The sequence below is a fragment of the Xyrauchen texanus genome, chromosome 35 (genome assembly GCF_025860055.1).
Source record: "Xyrauchen texanus isolate HMW12.3.18 chromosome 35, RBS_HiC_50CHRs, whole genome shotgun sequence".
NCBI classification, from domain to species: Eukaryota; Metazoa; Chordata; class Actinopteri; order Cypriniformes; family Catostomidae; genus Xyrauchen; species Xyrauchen texanus.
This window is the reverse complement of record NC_068310.1, coordinates 13,501,906-13,528,166: the sequence shown is the minus strand read 5'-3', so window position 1 is coordinate 13,528,166 and position 26,261 is coordinate 13,501,906. Positions and strand designations below refer to the sequence as shown.

Genomic DNA, 26,261 nt, shown 5'->3' with positions numbered 1-26,261 from the left:
CAGGCTGGTGGTGGTGGTGTAATGGTGTGGGGGATGTTTTCTTGGCACACTTTTGGCCCCTTAGTGCCAATTGGGCATCGTTTAAATGCCACGGCCTACCTGAGCATTGTTTCTGACCATGTCCATCCCTTTATGGCCACCATGTACCCATCCTCTGATGGCTACTTCCAGCAGGATAATGCACCATGTCACAAAGCTCGAATCATTTCAAATTGGTTTCTTGAACATGACAATTAGTTCACTGTACTAAAATGGCCCCCACAGTCACCAGATCTCAACCCAATAGAGCATCTTTGGGATGTGGTGGAACGGGAGCTTTGTGCCCTGGATGTGCATCCCACAAATCTCCATCAACTGCAAGATGCTATCCTATCAATATGGGCCAACATTTCTAAAGAATGCTTTCAGCACCTTGTTGAATCAATGCCACGTAGAATTAAGGCAGTTCTGAAGGCGAAAGGGGGTCAAACACAGTATTAGTATGGTGTTCCTAATAATCCTTTAGGTGAGTGTATATACACACACACAGTAAATATATACACACAGTTGCAGTTTATATAAGATAATTATTTAATTCAGCTTTTATTTCTTTCATCACATTCCCAGTGGGTCAGAAGTTTACATACACGTTGTTAGTATTTGGCAGCATTGCCGTTAAATTGTTTAACTTGGGTCAAACCTTTTGTGTAGCCTTCCACAAGCTTCTCACAAGTTGATGGAATTTTGGCCCATTCCTCCAGACAGAACTTGTGTAACTGTGTCATATTTGTAGGCCTCCTTGCTCATACGCTTTTTCAGTTTTCCCACCAATTTTTTATCAGATTGAGGTCCAGGCTTTGTGATGGCCACTCCAATACCTTGAATTTGTTGACCATTTTGCCACAACTTTGGAGGTATTCTTGGGGTCATTATCCATTTGGAGGACCCATTTGCGACCAAGCTTTAACTTCCTGGGTGATGTCTTGAGATGTTGCTTCAATATATCCACATAATTTTCCTTCCTCATGCCATCTATTTTGTGAAGTGCACCAGTCCCTCCTGCAGCAAAGGACCCCCACAACATGATACTGCCACCCCCATGCTTCACGGTTAGGGTTGTGTTCTTCGGCTTACAAGCCTCACCCTTTTTCCTCAAGCCACACCCTTTTTCCTCAAAACATCATGATGGCCATTATGGCCCAACAGTTCAATTTTTGTGTCATCAGACCAGAGGACAATGCTCCAAAAAGTAAGAGCTTTGTCCCCATGTGCACATGCAAACTGTAGTCTGGCTTTTTATGGCAGTTTTGGAGCAGTGGCTTCTTCCTTGCGGAGCAGCTTTACAGGTTATGTCGATATAGGACTAATTTTACTGTGGATATAGAAACTTCTCTACCTGTTTCCTCCAGCATCTTCACAAGGTCCACAAGGTTGTTCTGGGATTGATTTGAACTTTACACACCAAACTACGTTAATTTCTAGGAGACAGAATGCATCTCCTTCCTGAGAGGTATGATGGCTCTGTGGTCCCATGATGTTTATACTTGAGTACTATTGTCTGTACAGATGAACATGGTACCTTTTTTTTGGAAATTGCTTCCAATTATGAACCAGACTTGTGAATTTATTTTCTGTGGTTTTGGCTGATTTCTTTTGATTTTCCCATGATGTCAAGCAAAGAGGCACTTAGTTTGACAGTAGGCCTTAAAATACATCCACAGGTACACATCCAATTCAGTACACCTCTTATCAGAAGCTAACTGGCTAATTGTCTAAAGGCTTGACATAATTTTCTGGAATTTTCCAAGCTGCTTAAAGGCACAGTTATGTAGGTGTATATAAACATCTGACCCACTGGAATTGTGATATAGTCAATTAAAAGTGAAACAATCAGTCTGTAAACTATTGTTGGAATAATTACTAGTGTCACGCACAAAGTAGATGTCCTAAATGACTACAAAAATAATTTTCTAATATTAAATCTGTGGAGTGGTTAAAAAAAAAATTGTTTTCATGACTGAAGTGTTTTTAAACTTCTGACAGATAGATAATATGATGATGTTTTAAATATGTATATTATTAATATATTATTTAAATCAGTATATAGGCCTACTTATATAATTCAATATGCAGAATAATACCTATATTGTCAGATGGAGCTCTAGAGAGATTAAGATGAGAGATGTAACAGGTGTTTAAGGATGAAGTTGTCTGTTTTAAGCATTTCTTTTCACCCAGCAGTTGTTCAGTGGTTCGCAAAGCATTTTTTGCTATTACTGTCTTTCTTGTGAAAGGTGCTGTAATATGAGCTGCATGATGTGATGAGGCAAAATCAGATCACTCCAGTGTCATGCATAGCACTATAGTCTGCTTCATTGTTCATTAAGAGGAGCTAATATTTAATTGTGTCGCTTGTTTATAGATATCGCTCTTTTTATATAGATGTAAAGACATTTGCATGTTGAATTAACAGGTTAAAGTTCAGCAAATATGTGACAGCGTGCTGCTTACTGCGTGCTCACTCTTAACTTGACACATGTCCAATGAGCCGCAGACAGCTGCGAGAGAAGCTGTAGCACTGATCAGTCGTGAAAGTGTGAAACATTGTGTGCAATCCCCCACCGAATGTCATGCCCAGTTTGTAATAAGTGTCACAGGCCAAGGCTATATCACAAATATAGCCAGCTATTTTTTCTGGTAACCATTCACTTGCACAGCTGAAGAAAGAAAGTCATACACATCTTAGATAGCATGAGTAAATGATGAGAGAATCTTCATTTTTGGGTGAACTATCCCTTTAACAAGAGAGAAAGAGTACATGTACTGTACTTTTTACAGTAAATTGTAAACAATAATCATGCGTTCCCCGATTTCCCTGCATGATCCATCACAATTTATTACATTTTATGGGAAAAGTTATGTTTCTTCTTATTTTTAATATCAGTTATTTACTTTGAGGTGTTTAGTGTTATAATTAATGTAGTTTAGTTTATGATTAACAATACATTTTAAAGTGGAAGGCAGATTTATAAAGTTCCAGAAGTTTAGTGTACCAAGTATATTGGTACAAGAGGTCACTGTTATTTGGAGTAAGTTTCTGGCAACCACAGCTGCCAGTTTTTTTTTTATTTTTATCTTAAATGTAACAGTTTTCTTTTAAGTGTAACGTAAACCAATTAACATTTTTTTTATCATACTTTTACAGTAAATTTCTGGTAACTCCAGCTTCCAGTTTTTCACCATAGATTTAACAGGATTTCTTTTTTTTACAGTGAGCACTTGGTGGAACCAATGACATTTGTGCAATTTGCTTTTGTGATATTTAAAAAATTAACTCCAAGTTCTAAACTTTACAGATTGCATTTCAGAGGATCCACAGTGTTCCTGACTACCCACTGGGCACCACCATAATGATTCTAATCACCACTGGACTGTTTATTGGTTCCGGTCTCCATAAGAAGCAAAATAAAAACTACCAATACAACTATTTTTAAGTATTAGTTGGAGTGAAAATTAATTCAGGCTCAACTTGTGCAGCTGTTGACTATTATAACAACTCTGAGGTGAGTTACATTGATATCATAAACTACTTAGTTCATAGCCTTACATCATGCACCCACTCATTAAACTTTGATGTGTGAAGAAAAAAAAAAAAAGAAAAAAATCAGTAATCAAAAATTAGCTAGCTTGTTACTTTGTTAGCTACCTACCTGCTTTTGGTTTTTAAGAACTTACATAAAAAAAAGACAAAACAAAAACTGTGCTCATTTAATTACAATTCATAATGTTTTATGGAGTGAGTATTTTGTTCATTCATTTGATTTGTTCATTCAGAAATACACTGTATTACACTTTTTCCCATTTTCAAATAAATTTTTGCTTAGAGTTTGGTTTGGTTTAGGGACAGAACTCTTTACTGAAGTGCTTATGGAGGAAATAAATGGGGAATATACTTCCGGATCCAAAACTGCTGTAAAAAGATTGGCCAGTCACTGTTGAGCTCCATTCCTAATCATTTGTGTGTGTGTGTGTGTGTGTGTGTGTGTGTGTGTGTGTGTGTGTGTGTGTGTATTACCCAGCTGGGCCTTGCAGCTCTCTATGGTTTTATCCAAACTCCTGGTTGTTTTTTTGGGAGAGGTTAGAAGCACCGAGGTCCTCTGTTGTTGCTGCTGCTGTTGTTGTACAGTCTCACTCAACTCCTTCAGGTCCATTTCAGCTTTAACACGATCTGAGAATAAATATAATATATAACACAAGTGTAAAATAAACTCACTGATGTTCATGTAACTGATTAAAGGAATAGTTCACCCAAAAGTTAAAATTCTGTTTACTTATTTACTCAATCTCATGTTGAATCTATATGTTGTTATTTTTTAGATGGAACACAAAATACAATCGTTTTGCAGTTCTTGCTAAACAATGACATTTAATAGGGACCACAGCTGTCAAGCTCCAAAAATAACAAAATACACCATGAAAGCCCCATAAAAGTAGTACATACTACTTGTGTGCTATATTCCAAGTCTTCTGAAGTCATAAAATGTGTAAGGATCAGATCGAAATTTAGGTTGTTATTCACTGATAATCTTCCATGTTCACTTTCAGATTCATATAGCACATCAATGTCATTGACTCCAAAATGGAATTAGTTCTAATACATGTATTAAACGTTTTAACACAGTGTGCATTTTTTTTTATTGTATTTTTTTTCAGGTTTGGAAGGCCATTGGGGAGGTAAGAATTTTAGTTCTTTTTTTTTTATACCTAAATTAAACTATTCCTTAAACAGATAATCATGTGGATTGAAGTGCAGTGCTCGTTGCTGTGGGCAATAGACTGATTTGAGACTCACCGAGGTTGAGATTGAGAATGCCTCCAGTGCTCGATGTCCTTTCCTGTTTAACTGGTGTGGGGAGTAAAGGCTTGGGACTGTTGCTTGTTTTCAGAGAGGCAGGGGATGCTGTGAGTAAAAGGAAACATAGCTTTCAATTCAAAGAAGTTAAAGTTTCTCATCCAGTTCCAGCATTGTTCTGCCAAAACAAGAGTTTGTACAGAAATAGAGTTAAATGCAGCTAGTTGGAGTGAAGTACCTGTACAATCCATAGAGTCTTCTCCAGCACTATAGTGATTAGTTGATCCTCTCGGCCCTCGATCATCCTGCTCTAGGTCTGACCCAGTGTGGACTGACGAGTTGGTGCTCATTGGAGATCTAGGCATGTCTGTCACAGAGATCCGATGTCCCGGGCCTCCTGGCATCACCGTTCTACCAAGGAGCACCTTGGGAGATGCAGTCATATCAAAGTTAAATTGGACTTTTTCCTGTTTCTCAGGCTTCACTGGGCCTTTTTTGGGGTTACTGTGGTCCTGCAACATTTGGAACTGGTTGTTGGGTGTGTAGGGAGTTCGGAATGGAGCGTAGTTGAACACAGCATATTTCTTGCGCACATTTTCCACGTAAACTTCCATTTCTTGCATGGCGCTGTTGAAGATACTTTTGGTCTTCTTTACAGAGAAGGGAATATCCTTAGACATAAGATAACAGTTGTTTATGGGCACCCAGGCTCTGAAAGAAGCATAAGGATTACATACAGTATGTATATTTAAAATGAACCATTTTGTTGATTTGTTTGTTAATGCAGATCTGAAAGGCTTGGATGTGTGGCAGTAAACTCCACTATACAAATGGTTATTGCATCAATACTTGTAGATGACTTTTATAGTTTTAAAGTAAAAAGCAGTTGCTTATTAAAGTATCAGATGGTATAAATTTGGAATGTAAAGTAAGGCTGGGCTTTATATCTTAGAAATTATATCTAGATATTTGAAACTTTTTAATGCTATTCAAATTTGTATCTCTCAATAAAAGTGCACTCAGTAACTATTTGTTCATGTCATCTTGGACTTACAGTGACACTTTGTTGTGTGGATGTAGCATCATTCAAAATCAATAGTTTTTTTAGTTACAGATGTCATTGTATAAATTCACTATTCACAATCAGCCATGATTAATTTAATTCAGTCGGAGATCACTAAAGGTAACGTTAAAGAGATGTGTGATCTTGCTAAATCAATGTCAGACACTGTAATATGCTGGCCCCCTCCCTGTTCATTGTGGTGAAGAGGTTTATAGTAGATTAGTGTGAATGACTGGAGTGGTCTCCGATGTATAGCACTGAAGATAAACATCATATAAAAGTAGGGCTACTAAACATTAGATCTCTTTCAACCAAAGCACTAATTGTAAATTATTACAGATCATAGTTTGGATGCACAAACCTGGCTTAAACCAGATGAATATCTTAGTTTAAATGAATCTACTCCCCCAGGTTATTGCTATAAACATGAGCCTCGTCTGAAGGGCTACGGTATATAGATCACCCAGGCCGTATTCTGATTTCCTTGGTGAATTAGCACATTTTATATCAGATCAAGTAGTCACTGTAGATAGAACTTTAATTGTTGGTGACTTCAACATTCACATAGACAATGAAAATGACACATTGGGATTAGCAATAACTAACTTGCAGTCAGACAAAATATGACAGGACCAACTCATCACCATAGTCAAATGCTAGATTTAATTTGGTTATGTGACGCCATGCAAGGATCGGACATGTGAATGGCAAGCTCTGTGCACTTTGCTAGTTTTAACACTTTTATATGACATAAACTGGTGAGATTCAATACACTCAATAAATGTTCTAGGAGGACAACATGTCAAAGAATTCCAAATCCTCAGGCTCTAGAGACATTAAAAGACACTTACGGGTACATGTTGACGCCCCCGAGCAGGCCGCAAGCTAGGTAGTCGATTTAGTCTGAGAAGTGCGGAAAATATGGCGAGAGATGTTGAACATCACCGCAATGCTGACGAAGGTCGTTGCTGACTTGGAGGATCTTGCTGTGATACGTCGACCGATCACTGCCATGGAAGCGAAGTTCACAGAGATGGGTACAAGAGTGGGCGATGTTGAGAAATGAATCGATTATCTGAAGTCATCGTAGAAGGAATTATCTGCTAGCAACTGAGGTGGATTTGGAGCAGGTCGTGGAGAAGTTGGAGGACATGGAGAACCGTAGCCAGTGGAATAACATCCGTTTCGTCTGTATTCCTGAGGGCGAAGAACGACAGGATATGGTGAAATTCCTAGATGGGCTCTTTCCGAATCTGCTCGACATAGCAGGCCATAAGCTAGAAATCGAATAAGCTCACAGGGATCCGACATGGAGATCCATGGAGGGACGCAGGCCCTGATCAATTCTGGCCAAATTTCTGAGATCATCCAATAAAGATCTTGTGTTACGTGAGGCGAGGAGTAAAGGAAGGCTTTCTTGGAAAAATCACAGCATTTTCTTGTTCCCAGACTTTGCGAATTCGACAAGAGGGAAACGTAATCGATTCAAGAAATGCAAGAAACATTTACATCAATGGAAGGTCGCTTTTGCACTGATATTCCCGGCCAAATTGAGAATAGATGCTAAGGAGGAGCATAAAACATTCACATGCCCACAGCAAGCGACGTCCTTCATTAAGTCAACGGAGTAAGTCATCTTGTAGTACTCACTTTGCAGCGAGTGGACCAGCTCACTGAACATTCGCTTGACTCTGAGGAAACTGAGCTTTTTTTTTTGCGCTAGTTCTGCCTAGCAGCTGGAGTTTATTTTGTAGAGTGGCACACATTCAGGACAGTTTTATGGATTAACCTACATGCTCTTTGAACTTATTCCTCCTATTGGCTGGAGTTTGTTTTGCTGAGTATTTTGTGCAAAGACATTGGAATGATAAAGTAATTTGCCTGCACTCATGTTGCAGCCAAGTGGACCGGCTCACTGAACATTTGCTTGACTGTGGCTTTTTGACTTTTCACATAATTGTCTTAACAAGCAACTTCAATGCTTTGCTGTCATAGGTCATGAAGAGCTAACAAAACGTATAAAAAAATCCAATAATACTAAGCTCTAAAAAGTGGTATTCCCTGTTAAGAACCTCTTCTTAATATTATTAAGAAAATAAACTCCTCGCTATCCTTAGGACATGTCCCAAATAACTTTAAAATGGCAGTTATCAAACCCCTTAAGTTATTAAAATATGTTTTTGGCATACCCATATAGGGAAGTATGGATATTCAGATACGTGTGTTTTTTAACAAATCTGTTGAGTCGATTATTGAATGACATACTCAGAACTTTAAAGGAGACCTATTATGCCCCTTTTTACAAGATGTAATGTAAGTCTCAGGTGTCCCCAGAATGTGTCTGAAGTATCAGCTCAAAATACCCCACAGATCATTTATTATACCATGTTGTAAATGCCTCTTTTTGGGTGGAATCAAAAACACACTGTTTTTGTGTGTGTCTCTTTCAATGCAAATGAGCTGCTGCTCCCCACCCCCGACATAGCTCTGGTCTCCGTGAATACAATCAGAGACAATGGTAACTTTAGCTGCATTAGCTGTGGAATCAGCTAACAAGCACATTCAGAAAGGCATTTTGCAAACATTCACAAAATATAAAAAGTGTGATACTTACATCTTCAGGATATAAAGCTGGAACACAAAAAGTTGGTATTGATCCATGCTTGAGAATCAAATGTTTTGCTTTATATTGACATTCTTACACAAAGCAGTCCGGTGTAAAATTATTTGCACAAACATACACACATTTTTGTATGTTTTGGGGCACATTTCCTTCAAAAACTTGACTTGTCCACTGTGTCTTCAGTGGCTCTGATACCGGAAGTACATGAAGACTTTTATGTTTACTTTTACCGCCAACAACAGAACACTGATGACGCTTACGAAGCGGAGACATTATTCTTCACACTGTTTCTGCTCCAGCGTGGAAAAAAAAGGCAGACTGTGTTAAATGGTCTGCACTTATACAGCGCCTTTTTAACCTTAGTAATATTCAAAGCGCTTTACACTGCATCTCATTCACCCACTCACACACACACCAATGACGGCAGAGAAGCCATACAAGGCGCTAGCCTGCCATTGGGAGCAACTTGGGGTTCAGAGTCTTGCCCAAGGACACTTCGGCATGTGGAGTCATGTGGGCCGAGAATCGAACCACCAACCCTGCGATTAGTGGACAACCCGCTCTACCACTCTACCTGTAGATCACTCATGGGAGGATCTATGATAATAGGGTGGAGTCTGTCACCAGTCATGGGCGAGGCCAGCTCTAACGTGACGTCACTTTAGAGCATAAATGAAAACCATTCATTTTGACACACTGTTTTTGATTAATAGAAATATAAGAAAAAGGAGAGACTTTCAACACTGTAGGGTTGTTGTGAACACACACTGCTGACTCACATTTATGTACAAACACCATGTAAAAGTGAATTTTGCATAATAGGTTCCCTTAAAAACATTATAAAAAAAAAAGAAGAAAAACACCAACGTCGCCACCAACTGGAGTGATCACCAGTGCGTGAAATCAAAATGAACAATGAATCAAAATCCTTACTTGGAAAGTACTTGCATTTTTGGTTAATATAAGAGATGCTTTTGAAATTTTTTAATGTCCTCATACTCAAAAATCATGAGACAAGGAGGAGACTAGCCCTTATTTGAATCCTCATGCTTATTTTAATATCACCAACAAAATCACTGTGAATATTTCAGAAATATTTGAAAACACACAAGACTGACAAAGTAACAGGCTCACCTGTCATGCTGGCCAAAGAACCGTGCGTCCACCTGGCCGTCCTTGTCTCTCAGGGCTTTTGCAGGCCAGAAGGGAAAACCTTTCAGCTTGGCCCACACCAGAGGGTGAGGCTGAGACTTCAGGAAAACATAACACAAATGGCCATTAGTTCACAATCACTCTTGAATTAAAACCTAGATATTCAACTGACTGATTATTAAAAATATATAACAAAAATAATAAAGGGTTAACTACAAGCAGTGATGATGCTTGGTGGATTAAGGCCTATATTTTGAGCATCTGCATATGATATACATGGAAATTTTATATTGTGACTTTAAAAGACATAAAAGCATACAATATAAAAGAAAATCATCATCATCTTACACAAGGTTCACAGAACCAGTTGTCCCTCTTCTGACAGGCAGACAGGTAGCACTCTGGACAAACCTCAATTTCATTCATCTGTGAATGATTCATTGAGAATACTTTACCAAGAATCCCTGTATGGGTTTCAAATGTGCACAATGTACACTTTTATATTAGCATCTATTTACATTAGACACTAACCTCATGTTCACAGATCTTGACAATAACTTTAGCAGTTGCGGTTAGCTTGTGATTCCCTGAAAAAAGGCATTGAAATAAAAAATACTTCATGAATTTATTAATAGCCAAAACACTAGTAGGGGATATGCAGAAAGGCAATGAAGGGTGAAACTTAAGGAGCCGGCCATGAAAATGTCCAGGTCATATTTTGCTCAAAGGTAAAAAAATGAGATCTTATATTTATTGTTAAGAAACAAACTGCTATGGAGGAGGAAAGCATGCACTTTAATGACAATGGATCAGCACTAACCTCCATTATAAATTATACAGTTGTGTAGAATCCACTTTACGTCTGCCAAAAATGCTTCCGTGCAACCGTACATTTTCTTCTTGATATTCTGCAAATGGACAGACACCAGGATCAAACAACAGGATAAATGCAAAACCCTACAAGAAGGTTCTTGTCATTTGGAAACTCTTTTTTTACCTTCTCTAACGTGCACACATCCATTGGGTGAAATATATACTCAGCGTAATCTGGGTGCTGTTCCAGGGACACAGGCTTCTGAAATGGCTCCGTCTGCATGATAAATCATTCATTAAGATAAATGATAAAGGTTGAATCAATGTAACCTATTAACATAAAAACCCATATCGTCAAAGTGAAAGAGATTAAATAAAGGTGTTTGATTGGAAGGGATGTGGTACAGTTGACTCACCCCTGGCTGTTTCATTTTCTGTAGAGCGAACTTGAGCAGGTATGACAGCTGTTCCAGGTTTAGCATGGTCATAGCTTTACTCTGAGTCTCTATGCATTCAGCCACCGTTATTTTCTGAAGCAGAGAATGAAATGATTATTCTACAGATTAATCAGTGCCAATAGTTGCTTTTTGGAACTATTGATTATTGGCAAACAAGATAGTTGCCGATAGTTGTAATTGTTTTTGTTCCTCTGTGGCAAAAACCCTTCATGTGTTCATTATATAGTCTATAAAATATTTGCATACAGAGCACTCTAATGTAGCCAATACTCTGTCACCATCACTGTTTATATACTTATTCACTGTTAATGCAAAATGTTAAAAATGGACACATGACAATTGACAATGTTTTCTTTATAGCAATTATATTGGAATACATTGTAGATGATTGTAAGAGTGCATGTTTTGTTTCTCTTGAGTGTTGTGTGAGCTGAAAGCACAGACATTTCAAAATAAGAGTCCCTGGTGTATTTCAGGTTTGTTTATAATTAAAAGTCTTGTGTTCTGCACCTATTATTTGCTCTGATTATTATTGGGATTTTAGTTGTACAAAAAACAAGCATTTGGGATGATACTAATTTTGGACTCTTGTAGCCTCTTTATCTGCACTCGTCACAGTAAGAAAAGACATTGATTTTTTGTTTTTAATTATTCAATAAATCGATTATAAAATCAATCAGCCAATTAATGGGTTACATACCATTTTCACCAGCTTAGTTATCGGTATACGCAAAATCCACTATCGGTCGACCATTAATTCTAAATCATTCCCAAATATCAGCATTTAAACATAGAGGGTTGTGTCAATCAAATAACATTAAATGAAAGATAATTTAGCATAATGTATTAAATGATTCATCATATCACCATTCGCTTTCTTTATTTCCATACAGTGAATGTGAATGGTGGCATTCTGTTTAACTTTTCTTTTTGTGCTCCACTGAACAAAAGTCAAATGTGTTTGGAACGACATGAATGCGAGTAAATAATGATAGAAATTTCATTTTTGGGTAAACTATCCCTTGAAGTTATTTATGTAACCAAGAAAACGAATCCAGACACAACCCACACAACACAACTCTTTTCTTCTCAGTACCTCACACTCTGGACAGAACCAGTCACCCTCAGGCTCTGCGGCCAGTTTGAGGCACTTGGCGTGGTAGACGCGGGGGCAGAGCTCACAGCAGAGCACCTGGCCCTCGCGGTGACACACCCAGCAGTAGAAGTCATTCCTCCCGTCCTGCGGTACAACATCAACAGGGTCTGTGGTGAGTGCGGGCTGCTTGACATAGTAAAAGGGACCATGTCTAAGCACACACTGAAATGCAGGCAAGAGAGACAAGGCAAGGGGTCAAAACACAAGCCACAACACTCGCAGGGGATATGCAGAAAGGCAATGAAGGGTGAAACTCAAGGAAACTGCCATGAATATGTCCAGGTCATATTTTGCTCAAAGGTACAAATTAGATATTATATTTAGTGTAAAGAAACTTTAAAGCCAAATAAAAAAAATTTATTATTTATTTATTGACAACTAGGCACATTTACTCTCAGATTAAAAAATAAATACTTGTGTAATAATAAAAAGATATTAAACTTTCTAGTTTTTATACATAATTTTTTGCATTAGGGTAATGACAATTATGGGGGGGGTTATGTCACAACTTAATAGTTTTAACACAAAATATAGTTACCTATAATTAATATATTTATCTTTATTACTTATTATAATTAATATAATTACTTAACTATTCTTTGATTTCTAGGTAACATATGACCCAGACATTTCTTAATGAGATTCACCCTGAAATATTCAAGCATGGACAGGTAAGCAGTCACATGACCACTGGGTCAAAAGCAGCAGAACACAATCATTCTACTGGGAAGACACTGGGTGTGTCTCATCTTGCTCCCTATATCGTAAATCAGTATATTGTGAACACGAATTTGGGCACTGTCCACTCAGCATTTGGACATTTATGTTTAATTTAACTGCAAAACGATTATGAGTAAGCGCTTTTAAAGACAGCTGGAATTAATCAACAACATTGCAATATAAAACACACAATCATGCATTTTAATTGTAGATATTAAAAATGTAAAGTGTTATGACAGATAAATAATTATGCATAAGAGGGTATTTTTATTCTTTTCAAACAACTCCTATATGTAAAAGATTGTTTCCCTTTCATGAACATTATGGATGAAAGATAATGCTCAATAAAAAAGAAAATATGGTTTTGACATCATATTTTCACTTGTGCTTGTCTTCTAACGACTTCAGAGACTTCAAAAGACATGACGACATTTCCGGTAAGGGTTCAGAATGCCATACTACCCAGGGCGGGGTTTCTCAAATGTATAGGAAATCTTAGATCATAGAAACCATAGGTGCCAATGGTCTCTACAATCAACTTAAGCTTGTGATCCTTTTGGGAAACCCAGCCCAGTTCTACTCAACTACTTCAGACATATATTTCTATGGCAGAAATAGCAAGAGTAGTATGGTAGTATCCAATCCGAACTTGGCCAGTGAACAACAATGCTCCCTGACTTATACAGTGCATTCTGGGAATATGTAGGGAGTGAATGTTTTAGTGCACTGGAATGATTTTGCTATTGAGATGGTCGACTTTGCTAAATGGTCGACTCCCTGGTCAGTGCCCTGACTACTGAACTAGGGAGCTGACTGAGACTGACACAGTTTTTGAAGGATTTCTCTCCAAACATCCAGAAACACCTGATGAATTGTGCATCTCTGTGATTATAAGAGCTATGTGCTGTCTGAGATCAGGGGTGCTTTGCTAGGATTGGAATGAAATCCTAAATTATATTCTACAAAACCACAGATGCCAAATACAGATTATCAGGATCAAGTGCCAGTGATGTCACAAAATTTGATCTTAATATTTCTGTGCTGTTCATCCAGTCTTGACAGATACTATACCGATTATTTTAATGTTTGAGTGTCCAAAAATAATTTTATTTCTGCTTTTTGACACAATAATAGTTTTGTGTCAGTGGACCCCATTTAAAGCAACCAATAACCGGTTAAAAGAAAAGTGTGAATATCAGTAAAAAATAACTGATTGTTTTTATTAATGATTGTCAGTCAAACCAGTTATCAGTCCATCTCTACTTAAAATCCAATACAGAACAAATGGACATAAGGAGGAAAGGGATATCAATGAGGGAACATACTTGATCTTTACTGTTGTTGACTAATCCTGGTTTCTTCTTTTTCTTTGTGGGACTGGGTGACGTGTCTGAGGGAGAGTGTCCGTTTGAGGAATGTGGAGGACTGGGGGCTTTCCTCTTCTGTGCAGCCATTGCCTGCTCAACTGATTCTAGATCAGGGACTGCTGGTGAAAGAATGACAGCCGCTTTAATAGGCAAAGACCTATTAGATTGTGACCTTTCAAAGCATGAACAACACAAACAGCTAGCAACCTCCACATGCCCAACTACAATGAAATCAAAGGCCACTGCATTTCTTTTATGCACATCTTGAAGAATAAAAAATAAATGTGTTGTGTCAAATGTCTGACTAATCTATTATCACAAAGCACCAGAAAGTAGCATCAGTTGCCCTGATAAATGAGGATATATGGGCACATAACTCATGTCAGTTCCCACACTTTTTGATCAATGAATATCCATGACTTTTCCATGACCTGCTAGTAGTTTATGATTACTGAATAATATATTTGAAAATCATTCAAATTCAGACCGATTTGTGGTCTGGTTCTAAAGAACGATTCACTCAGAATATAGACATCACTTTGGCTTGAAAACATGTTTTTCTCTACATGAAAGCAATATCTACCTAATGAAATTTTAGAATGGAGCAAATAAAAAAATTTCTTCACTAAAAAAATTTCCAAACTTTACCCATGACATTTTAAATCTTAACTGGCATGAATTCTCCAGGCCTGGAACACAAGCACCTTTTTATATTGAGATATTTCCAGGTTTTCCATGACTGTGGGAACACTGATATTAAATGTATTGCCGACACCACTCATTTTAGCTTTAAAGAATTTAACTTTTATAATCCAACATTTGGTGTCCATTATATAACATTGAAGCAGTAAATTGAGCATCTACAGCAAAGTCCAGGACAAAAGATATTGTAAATGAACACATGAAAATAACAATAGAAAGCTACATTCAAGAATAATTACCTTTGGGTGGCATGGACACCTCCATCCCATCAACAGCATCTGATTTTGCCTTTATTTCCTCCTCAGCCAAACTAAATAAAGAAGAGGGAGGACGATATGGTTAGGAGAGACAAATGAGCAGAGGAAAAGGATTAAAAATAATAAACAGAATTCTCTTGGGGTCTACCCCTGAGATAAAAGACTTGGGTGATGTAACCTAATCTCTCGAGTTATTCTGTTGTTGTTCATAGCAATCGTCCTCCATTCCACATCTGAATTACTATTACTTGTAGGCAAGGAGACCCTTTTATGACTATTGCCTTGTCTGACCTGTGCTATAACCAATCATGGCCAAGCAAAGTGAATTTACATGACGATTTTAACCTGTTTAAATCTTACGTGGGAAGCTTGTTTGATCGAGGCAATGCCAGGTATAAAATCTCTCTGTGTGTCCATTACTAGACCAGCACCTCCCTCAGTTGAAGCAAACATGTTCACAGGGAATACTGAAGTGAATAACTAGCCAGGAATTAACAGAGCAACGTTTGCTGAGAACTAGAGAGTGTCTTCAATTTAGACTTATTAGTCTACTTCTCGTCTGAGAGGTTTGGCTGTCATGGACTCGTCCAAGTTGAGACATAATCAGTTCTAAAATTTCATAGCTATTGTCATCCAAAATGTGGCCAATGGAAGGGGTTTACAAATAAATGTCTACAATTGGTAGGGCAGTTAGGCTTCTGAAACCTTCAGCGGCATTTTTTACAGTGACATTCTTTATAGTTTGTTTGGTTGTTTTTAACGCCATGCCAGCTTCTATGGCTATTTCTATGGAGAGAAATGTGTAAGGAATTCTTTTAAAATACAATTTTCCTAAAAACTCTAAAATAATGTTCGGTTTGACTTTGTTAAAAATTTCTTCCAGAGTGCTGACTGAATAAAAAAGGTTTCTCACGGGGTTAAGACCAGTACAGTCTAATAAAACATGTTTCAGGGATAATGGATTCTGGCAGAAGGTACACGTTGGTGAATCTTCTCCTAATATTAAAAACTTGTGTGTCAACCTGGAGTGACCAATACGACAGCGGGTTTAGACAATCTGGTCCCAGCGATTTGAAAACGGAGAGGAACTTCATTTGCCAACAATAGGGCTGATTTTATAGTTTGTTCAGACATTGTATAACATGTCAACTGACTGTCAGGCTTAAATAGAAAAAAAATAATTTTCTTGGTAGCATGCTATGCATCATAAAATTTGGAAAACAAATAAAAAAAAAGTGGCAAATAATTCCCTTAGCATCCAACCACATCTATTTCGGCCACAATGAGGCCTCATTCACCCTCATAGAGAAGAAACTCACAATAGTCAATCAATCAACAAAAACCTTCTCAACCACAAGGGAAGGATGGAAATAATGGTTTCCAAAAAGAACAAAGTAAATGAGAGTAGGCAGTTCACTGCCAACAGCACAAACAAAATTCTATAATAATGAGGCCTTGATCCTGTTCTATGTGCAAAACCGAAGAAAAGACTAGAAAAGATTAGAAACTCTTTTCTCCATTACATGAGGTCAGGATTAGGGCCAGTGGAGAGAACGATCAGGATTGTGAGGAGAGATCAAGCCACAGGGCCCTAGTCTTTTCATTAGGATCATGTTTCAACGATGACCAAAACATGATTTTCATTGACTAGGCCACCACATGACATCATAGGAACATAGGCCTAAAAATACCACATACCAAAGCCATGTTTTGCTGTTTAGATAATTCAAGACTTCCTCAACACACCAAGTCACCTTTCTCAGGACAATAAGTAGGAAAATTCATAATCATTAATCAAATAAATCCATAATGGAACATCTTCAGCCATTGTGACGAGTAAGACTCACCTTTCTCACACGCAAAAATTCCAGCTTGTTTAGAAAAATCAGTAAAAGTGTTATTGCCGAAATGAAATTAATGACATTAGTTTAGAGAAAGAATAATGTCCGTATCACCAAACTTGAATGAGACACGAGCAGTCTAAAGAGGGAAATGCATGTCTGAGCGTGTAGTCAATGGCCCCAAGGAATCTCCATTTTTTACTTTAATGTGAGGCTGATAGGAGCTGCATGGATTTCATTTCACATTTGGGCCATGCCACATCAAACACTCTCATCCACCAGGCCTCTCTTTTCTGACGCACTTCAGAAAGGTCAAATAATGTCAAGTCAACTGCGTGGCTGAAAATCCAGATTGTTGATAAATAATGGCAGAAGATCTCTACAATGACATCAAAGAACCAGAAAGTCCTGAAGATGATCCATTAGAGAGAAAGAAAACCACCACGCTGCCATCAAACTGGGCTCCAACGCTGATTACAAAACTGGACCTTCCAGAATGATCCGAGCAGACAAAACACTGCTAACATAATAAATAAAACTAGATTAAACAATCACAGGTTCTCACAAGGAGATGAAATAAAGAGAAAGACAGCTTTGAATTGGGAGATTACTGGTCAGGGAGTGAGCCGAGGTCTTTTTTTCTCTCTCCTTGCAGGAAATGAGAGTGCCTCCCTTCCCCCACCGCTCGGCTCAAACTCCCTTCCCCCCTCCCTCTAGGCCAGAGACGCAGGCTCTGGCACATCTATGGCACCAGAGCTTACAGCAAACAAGGAAGAGGAGAGAAAGCCATTAAATATAGGTCAGTCTCAAGAGCCACAGCTCAGAAAAACAAGTGCAGTGCTAATGCACTTGAGTATCAACATGCAAACAAATGTTGTGCCATTCAGGCAAAGCAAACATTCCTCCCAAAAAGCCCTACTGGGCCATTGAAATAAGTTATGTGGGTGCTTTGCTAATAATTTCAAGGGCAGCTATTATCTAAGAAGTGACTTTGAAGGAGAACAGTTGTTTCCTGTCACAGATGTTGATGTGACTTTTCTCGGATGCCCTTTGCAGATAATACGCAGACAAAACAGCCATGCCAAAGCACTGCGGGTCATTTCCTCTGAATGGCACAAATCCAATCAACACAATCCTTTGCATTTTCCTGGACAAGAATCCTCAATAACGTGGTATTATCTCCCTGGGAACACACAAAATTAAGCTGCACTACAACACAAACAAAACACGTTTTCCTATTGCGAGAAGCGAGGATAACAATATAATGAGAACTGGGTAATTGAACTGGGCAATTAAATTAATTGAGAATAATTGCGACAAATTCATCTGCGAGCCGCTTGTTGTTTGATAAACAGAAGAAATATGATACGAATTGGATGAGTTTTTTTTTTAAGCACAGCCATAAATGTCATTAGAATGTCCCATTCCATTGGGAATGCAGGAGGAGGATTTCGGTCTCATGTGAAATGTGCTCCCTTGTTTTGACTTGTGATAACAGCTGTGTGTATTGGTGCTATTTTATTATTAGCATCACCATAAATCTCTGCCTGAAAAGAATAGCAACCGAAAAGAATAATATGTTAATATCATCAAATAAATCATTTTAAAAGTGCTGTTATATAATGTTACAGCCTACTCTTTGAGAAGTATACATTTTTGTTCTAATTTTCAAAGATTTTGAATTCTAATTTTCTGAAATGTACAGCCATGGCAACATAAAAACTGACCAAATTCAGTGCTTTAGCAATTAAGTAAGTGCAAATCTGTCAACTCGTAAAGAAAATGAAATTGAGCCATAATTCTAGACTCAAATATCATCCAGTCTTTTGGCTGGACAAAATAAGCATAAAAGTGCTAAAGCACATATTTTAAATACTGTCCTATGGAAAATAAGGTCATTTTGCATGAATTGAATGCAGCTGACGAAAGCTTTGTGCCTGAAAACCCATGCTTGGAAAAATCCATAGCTGTTTATGACAGAACAACAGCTCTTATTTTTGCAATCCTACTTGACACAGCAACCTGGCTGTGATAAGAGACAAATGATAGGCAAAAAGCATGCAAATGTCTAAATCGGCTGTTTCTTTTTTGAATATGTGTTCAAAAAAAGTCCAAAAACAAGCATATTTTGCTGCTATTATTGTCTAAATGAAGAATGTTAATTCAACAAGAATGTGTCCTTCATTAATACAAGGTCTAAAATGTCCTATTTCCTGGACATATAAAACCAACACACACCCCACTGAAAATCATGAATATGTATGTAATGAATTGAGCTCTCAACCCTTTACTAGTAGATCACGTCCTGTCCTGTTTTACCCATCATGCCCCTGATAAAATGGTCACAGTTGGGGCCCTCAGCTTTCTAATAGGGCCCTAAAAGTTGCCTAAATTTTTTGTGGTGTGGCTTGTGTCACAAAAAAACAATGGGACAGGCAATCAGTTTACAAAAGTACACGACCCAACTGCCCCTCCCCTATGGAACCATGTGACCAAGCAAGCAGAACACAGGCCAAAGCCCGGGAGAGAGAGGTAGAGAAAGCCTCATCTTTGGCCCCCTCTGCCTCCTCCTTCCTCCTCAGCCCTGTTTTTCTGAGACTAGGCCTGTGCAAGGCCTTCCCATTCACTGGAGAATCAAATCTGCAATTCACAGTGTTAGCAGTGGTTCAAAACAGTGAAATTACAGAAAAGGACACAAGTAATAAAACATCAGACTTACCTCTGTGGATGCATGGCTGAAACAGTGTAATGTCAATACTTATAAAACATGGAGGACAGCCTCAGCCTTTAGACAAGGGAGGGCTCTCGACTCCACTCTCACGGCTCAGGCCTGTCTGATCAGAGCAGGGCCATGACTGGCTGCCCTCCCACAAGCAGGATGTAAGGCTTCGTCTGATTGGCCGAAGCGCTTCCTGAGTATTTATCTTTGTTCAGCACTAACAGGATCAGCAGTGAGTGCAGGGGAAAGAGCACTGAGGAGAGAGAGTACTAGGCCTCACTCCCTCAAAATACACCCTAAACCTCTGTGGTCTGCCTAAACCAACAGTTAAATGGCAGCTCCATGTCTGTTTGCTTTGGATCTGTCACAAATCATTTCATTTTATGGAATGCATTTAAGTTCTTTTGTTTCTCTGGACTGCGTGTGAGGCTGTAGGCCTTTGTTTAGTCCCTCCCCCACCAGAGCCTGTTGAAAAATAGGAGACACTCCTTTAGTAAACAACAGCACTGAACGAAAATAGTACAGCCACAAGAACTTCCTGTGCAGATTGCTGCAACAGATTCATGTGAAATACATAAAATGTGTATACTGTTCACATTAGCAATGATTATATTTAATGGTAATATATGAAATATAGTACTGAAAATGTAGCGTGCCATAATTATTTCAGGAACCAATGCCAATTCAAAGAAAATAGACTTACATTTGTTTCCTTGAACACTTGTATCTATTAAGTGCTTGTTATATGTTGGATGTTCCTTAAAAACAAACAAACAAACAAACCGTTGTGTACTGGTGTGTTGACAAACAGTAAAATATAGTTTATATATAGTGCAAAAAAACAAAAATTAAATATGATTTGGTAAGTCATTACAACATTCACAATTGTTATGTAGAAATCACACCAAACAAACATCAAACATACAGGCTAAGCAAGCTTATTTCAAAACGATGGTCATTCAGGGACCTTACCTTGAATATGTGGCGTTAAACAAAAGGCCAGGCACAATATCAGTAGCCTATGCTTCTTTGAACTTTACTGTATGAAGCGATTTAAAGATATTCACATTTTAAAATAGCTGTATTAAAATTTAATAAGTAATTCATTTAAAATGTTCAGGCCATTTTTAACCACGACTAGGTAGGCCGCAAACAGCTCAGTTAGTTATTGGAAGTTACACGACACTGACCTCTAATGGAGAGATGTGGAATAGCAGAGAACTGTGTAATAACATTATCAGTACTGTACTCAAAGTACTCAGTACTCTCTCTCTCTCTCTCTCTCTCTCTCTCTCTCTCTCTCTCAATTTCAATTGTCAATTTAAAAGTACTTTATTGGCATGATTGTGTTTACATACAATATTGCCAAAGCATTAATACACAAAACAGATAGTGACAAAACAAATAATAATAATAAAATAGTAACAAATAGCAATAAAGATAGAATTAAAATAAGGTGCCAGGTAATGAATCAAATAAAATAAAAACTATAATAACAATATACACTATACAATATAAAATAAAATATGCATTTAACAGGATATTATGAACATAAAAGAATAAAAGTAATGTGAATGAAGTACGTTAAGGAAGTAATTGGTTTCTGAGGGTGGTTTTAGGCTTCAGCTCTTGGGTTTTAAGGGCTTCATGTTGCAGTGTGTTAGGGGAACTTGAATTTAGGTGTGTCCAAAATTTGAGGGATCATTTTTCAATATGTATAATAAGGGGGTATCTGCCTACTTTTTTAATATAGCTTTTTCAGTTCCAGTCCCCAATCATTGTAATTACATAGAAAAGATCGACCAGTTCAGTCTTCATAATCTCTCTCTCTCAATTCAATTCAATCTTCAATTTAAAGTACTTTTTTAGCATGATTGTGTTTACATAAATATTGCCAAAGCATTAATACACAAAACAGATTATGACAAGACAAAATAATAATAATAATAATAAAACAGTAACAAATAACACAAATAGATACAAATAGAATTAAAATAAGGTGCCAGGTAATTACAATACACAATAATATGTAAAATAAAATACAGTGCTCATTATCACTCACACTAAACACAATAATGGTAACACATATGAGATTTAAATAATGCAGTAAACATGAACTAAATTACATTAAACATTACACAGAACACCCCAGTGTATGTAACTGATATTAAAAATATGATGAACCATAACTATTCCCAAATGTTACTGTTTATTTTACAGTTAATATTTGTTAATCAATTAAGATTTTATTTCTGTAGCATTTTTACAGTATTTTACTGTTAAAATTACTGACATTTTTTACTGTGATTTGTTTGCACAAAACTAGACTATTTTTCTGCCAGGGAGGACAAAAGGAGAAATTATGAAGACTGAACTGATCGATCTTTTCTATGCAATTACAATGAATGGGGACTGGAGCTGCAAAAGCTATATTAAAAAAGTATCGTAAAAGTGGTCCATATGACTAAAATAGCTGTATTCCAACTCTTTCAACTCTTCAGTTTCTTATGGACAAGTTCGGATGGAGAGGGACCTTCCTCATCCTCGGAGGTGTGCTGCTCAACTGCTGTGTGGCTGTATCCATTATGAGACCCATCAAGATACAAACAAAACCGCCAGTGAGCCAAAACATCAATCAGAGCGATGCAGAAGAGGCTGACATTCCCTCTCAGGAAGCTGGACTGGTCAATGGACAAGAAACAGCCAAAGAGTCAGGCTGTGCTGCAAAGTTCAACCAATTCCTTGAGATCTCCCTCTCTTCAAGCACAGATGCTTCCTAGTCTATCTGGGGAATGTGGTCATTCCTGCTCTCCATATTTTCTCTGGTGGACATGTTTGCCCACCCAGGAATGGGTCTAATCGCCATCAGCAGGTGGATCAGGCCCAAGGTCCAGTAATTCTTCAGCTTTGCCGTGGTATATAATGGCGTTTGCCACCCCATGTGTCCCCATTACCAGTGTTAGGGGTATAACAGTTATGACCCGGACCAGATATGGAGAAAGAAAACCAGGAGTCGAGAAATTCAATTAAAGAATCAAAATTTACTGAAGAATAGTTTGCAGTGAAATTGGTAGAGCCAGCGGCAAAGTCTCACGAGGAGATCGAAAGCCAACTCGTACCTTACACAAAATCTTACATCAATTATACCATTTGCAAGGACGTACATTCCATTATTTTACTCCTGATTGGCTAAAAGAACATAAAGTCACAACATATAGATAGTTAAATGGCCTATCAACATTAATCAGCGCACTTGTCGTCCGCGCCCGAGATTTACGTCTGAAGTGACCTCGCAGATGGTCGCGAGGCGTCTTCGAGTCGGCCTGGTGTGCATCCCTGGTTCAAAACCGAGGTAGAAGGTCAAACGCACACACAAAACACTGACGAACAACAGTTCTTCTCTGGGCACAAGAGAGCCAGAGCACACATTATCAGGCTATTTGAACCAAAACAGAGAGATAAAATATTCACTCCTCAGGCAGAGGAGAGGGTTGAAATAACATACATTTCTTCCCTAAAGAAATAATAAGAGAAAATCACACTTCTACTATTCAGGTGTTATTACATAGGACTTTAAACCATATAATTAGTCAAGGAAAGGTAACAATCAAACACAGAATACATCTGGAACACATGTTTAACGCATTCCCCCTGATCCCCTCCCCTGAGAGGCTGGACAGCGTCACAAATAAGCTTATCCCCCAAAAGACCTTCAGCCAATGTGCAGGACAGAGAGACTCTGGAATGTTCCTAAAAGAGACTAATTAACATTCAACACACATATGATTCAAAGTATATTTCAATTATGCATAAGAAAATAGAATTGATTATGTGATCATGCATATAGTTAATTCATCATTTTATTAAAGAAGTTAAGCAACAGAATATACAGGTGAAACTTGAAAAATTAGAATATCGTGCAAAAGTTCATTAATTTCAGTAATTCAACTTAAAAGGTGAAACTAATATTTTATATAGACTCATTACAAGCAAAGTAAGATATTTCAAGCCTTTATTTGATATAATTTTGATGATTATGGCTTACAGCTTATGAAAACCCCAAATTCAGAATCTCAGAAAATTAGAATATTGTGAAAAGGTTCAGTATTGTAGGCTCAAAGCGTCACACTCTAATCAGCTAAACACCTGCAAAGGGTTCCTGAGCCTTTAAATGGTCTCTCAGTCTGGTTCAGTTGAATTCACAATCATGGGGAAGACTGCTGACCTGACAGTTGTGCAGAAAACCATCATTGACACCCTCCACAAGGAGGGAAAGCCACAAAAGGTAATTGCAAAAGAAGTTGGATGTTCTCAAAGTGCTGTATCAAAGCACATTAATAGAAAGTTAAGTGGAAGGGAAAAGTGTGGAAGAAAAAGGTGCACAAGCAGCAGGGATGACCGTAGCCTGGAGAGGACTGTCAGGAAAAGGCCATTCAAATGTGTGGGGGAGCTTCACAAGGAGTGGACTGAGGCTGGAGTTACTGCATCAAGAGCCACCACACACAGACGGGTCCTGGACATGGGCTTCAAATGTCAAACGTCTTACCTGGGCTAAAGAAAAAAAGAACTGGTCTGTTGCTCAGTGGTCCAAAGTCCTATTTTCTGATGAGAGCAAATTTTGCATCTCGTTTGGAAACCAAGGTCCCAGAGTCTGGAGGAAGAATGGAGAGGCACACAATCCAAGATGCTTGAAGTCCAGTGTGAAGTTTCCACAGTCTGTGTTGGTTTGGGGAGCCATGTCATCGGCTGGTGTTGGTCCACTGTGCTTTATTAAGTCCAGAGTCAACGCAGCCGTCTTCCTTCAGCAGACAAGCTTTATGGAGATGCTGACTTCATTTTCCAGCAGGACTTGGCACCTGCCCACACTGCCAAAAGTACCAAAACCTGGTTCAATGACCATGGTATTATTGTGCTTGATTGGCCAGCAAACTCGCCTGACCTGAACCCCATAGAGAATCTATGGGGCATTGCCAAGAGAAAGATGAGAGACATGAGACCAAACAATGTAGAAGAGCTGAAGGCCGCTATTGAAGCATCTTGGTCTTCCATAACACCTCAGCAGTGCCACAGGCTGATAGCATCCATGCCACGCCGCATTGAGGCAGTAATTAATGCAAAAGGGGCCCAAACCAAGTACTGAGTACATATGCATGATTATACTTTTCAGAGGGCCGACATTTCTGTATTTACAATCCTTTTTTTATTGATTTCATGTAATATTCTAATTTTCTGAGATTCTGAATTTGGGGTTTTCATAAGCTGTAAGCCATAATCATCAAAATTATATCAAATAAAGGCTTGAAATATCTTACTTTGCTTGTAATGAGTCTATATAATATATTAGTTTCACCTTTTAAGTTGAATTACTGAAATTAATGAACTTTTGCACAATATTCTAATTTTTCGAGTTTCACCTGTAGATAGATATTGATATAAAAGGATATATATATATGTATTGATATATCTGAAGAGACAAGGGATTTTTGACCCTCACCCTTCAGTCCCCTGTTTTAGACCAATGTGGGGTCCAATACCGCCACGTCTGGTCTACCAAGTGAGGTCACTACGGAAGGTGGAGTGGTAACGCATTCTTCCCTGACGGGTCACACTTGTCTCTTCGCCTCATTGCGGACATGCTGGATACTAAAAATTCCCAGTCCCCACGCGAAGGCTCTCCCACCTTCCACTCACAACAGGGTATGGATGTTATCCTTCTTAAGTTTCTCTTCCAAGCGTGTCGTCAGTTTTCTCAGTCGGTTCTCCTCCTCGGAAGGGTTCAAGTTACTGCAAGCAGACCTGCATACATAAGAAAAACAGAAACGAACACACATCCACACACACAGACAGAGGACACCCATTCCCAAAAGAGCTCCAAAAGCATATAACACATATTTAACAGCTCCCATGACCAAATCCTCTGAGCAGCCACAAACTCCTCCCAAGCTTCCTCCACATATTCCTCCACTGTTTCCGTCATGTCAGTAAATATTGCTCCTACCGAAAAAGCCAAAACCAATGCTACTGCTATAGCAGACGGAGGTTCCGAATCAGTATACCATGGAGTGCCCTTAGATTTAAGCCATACAGAATTCAAATACTCATCAACACTCTTATCAACCTGCAAATGGATCATTAGTTTTTATCTGTTCCAGAAATGCAGTGATACATTTCTGCCGAGCTATTTGCCCCTTCAACCGAGGAAAGTATTCAGTCTCCTGCTTCAACTCTGCAACACAAAGAGACAGCTCTGCTTCGTTAGCTTTCTTACTCTTATCAACTGGACGCCATGCAGGACCCATGGGGTGTGTCAACCTGTGTTTAGCACAGTCCTTTGATGGAGTCTTAGACTCTAGATCTCTGATTTCCTGTACTGAAGGAATTGGACTCAGAAATTGTCTAAATTGTTTTGCCCTGTCAAACCACACATCTCCAATAGCTACATCGGACAACTGAGGCCACATCCTCACCTGAAATGATTTATAAATGTCCCACAACAGCTCCTCATACTTTAAAGGTACCAGACTAGTCTTTGCTCGACTGTACATCGTTTCAATATTCA

At 38.3% G+C, this 26,261-nt stretch overlaps 1 protein-coding gene and 1 pseudogene across 7 annotated transcripts in view; one reads left to right on the top strand and one right to left on the bottom strand.

The window, feature by feature from the left end:
- LOC127628725 (protein kinase C-binding protein 1-like) overlaps window positions 1-19,829 on the bottom strand; it is a 33,949-nt gene extending 14,120 nt beyond the window's left edge. For 3 of the 7 annotated variants that reach the window (XM_052105556.1, XM_052105561.1, XM_052105562.1), the window contains exons 1-13: window positions 19,703-19,829; window positions 15,125-15,195; window positions 14,142-14,302; window positions 12,037-12,258; window positions 10,899-11,012; window positions 10,667-10,759; window positions 10,490-10,577; window positions 10,201-10,256; window positions 10,018-10,095; window positions 9,652-9,767; window positions 5,070-5,542; window positions 4,832-4,939; window positions 4,055-4,207 (exon numbers count right to left, since the gene is read on the bottom strand). In XM_052105556.1, the coding sequence (XP_051961516.1) occupies window positions 4,055-4,207; window positions 4,832-4,939; window positions 5,070-5,542; window positions 9,652-9,767; window positions 10,018-10,095; window positions 10,201-10,256; window positions 10,490-10,577; window positions 10,667-10,759; window positions 10,899-11,012; window positions 12,037-12,258; window positions 14,142-14,302; window positions 15,125-15,195; window positions 19,703-19,716 (1,747 nt within the window). In that variant the 5' untranslated portion in view covers window positions 19,717-19,829. Of the gene's footprint in view, window positions 1-4,054; window positions 4,208-4,831; window positions 4,940-5,069; window positions 5,543-9,651; window positions 9,768-10,017; window positions 10,096-10,200; window positions 10,257-10,489; window positions 10,578-10,666; window positions 10,760-10,898; window positions 11,013-12,036; window positions 12,259-14,141; window positions 14,303-15,124; window positions 15,196-16,989; window positions 17,620-19,702 lie in introns of those variants that run through there. The other 4 variants (XM_052105560.1, XM_052105557.1, XM_052105558.1 and 1 more) reach the window with 4 other exon arrangements.
- A 1,447-nt stretch (window positions 19,830-21,276) lies between these two features.
- Window positions 21,277-22,665, top strand: LOC127628541 (monocarboxylate transporter 2-like; annotated as a pseudogene).
- Window positions 22,666-26,261: the final 3,596 nt, after the last annotated feature.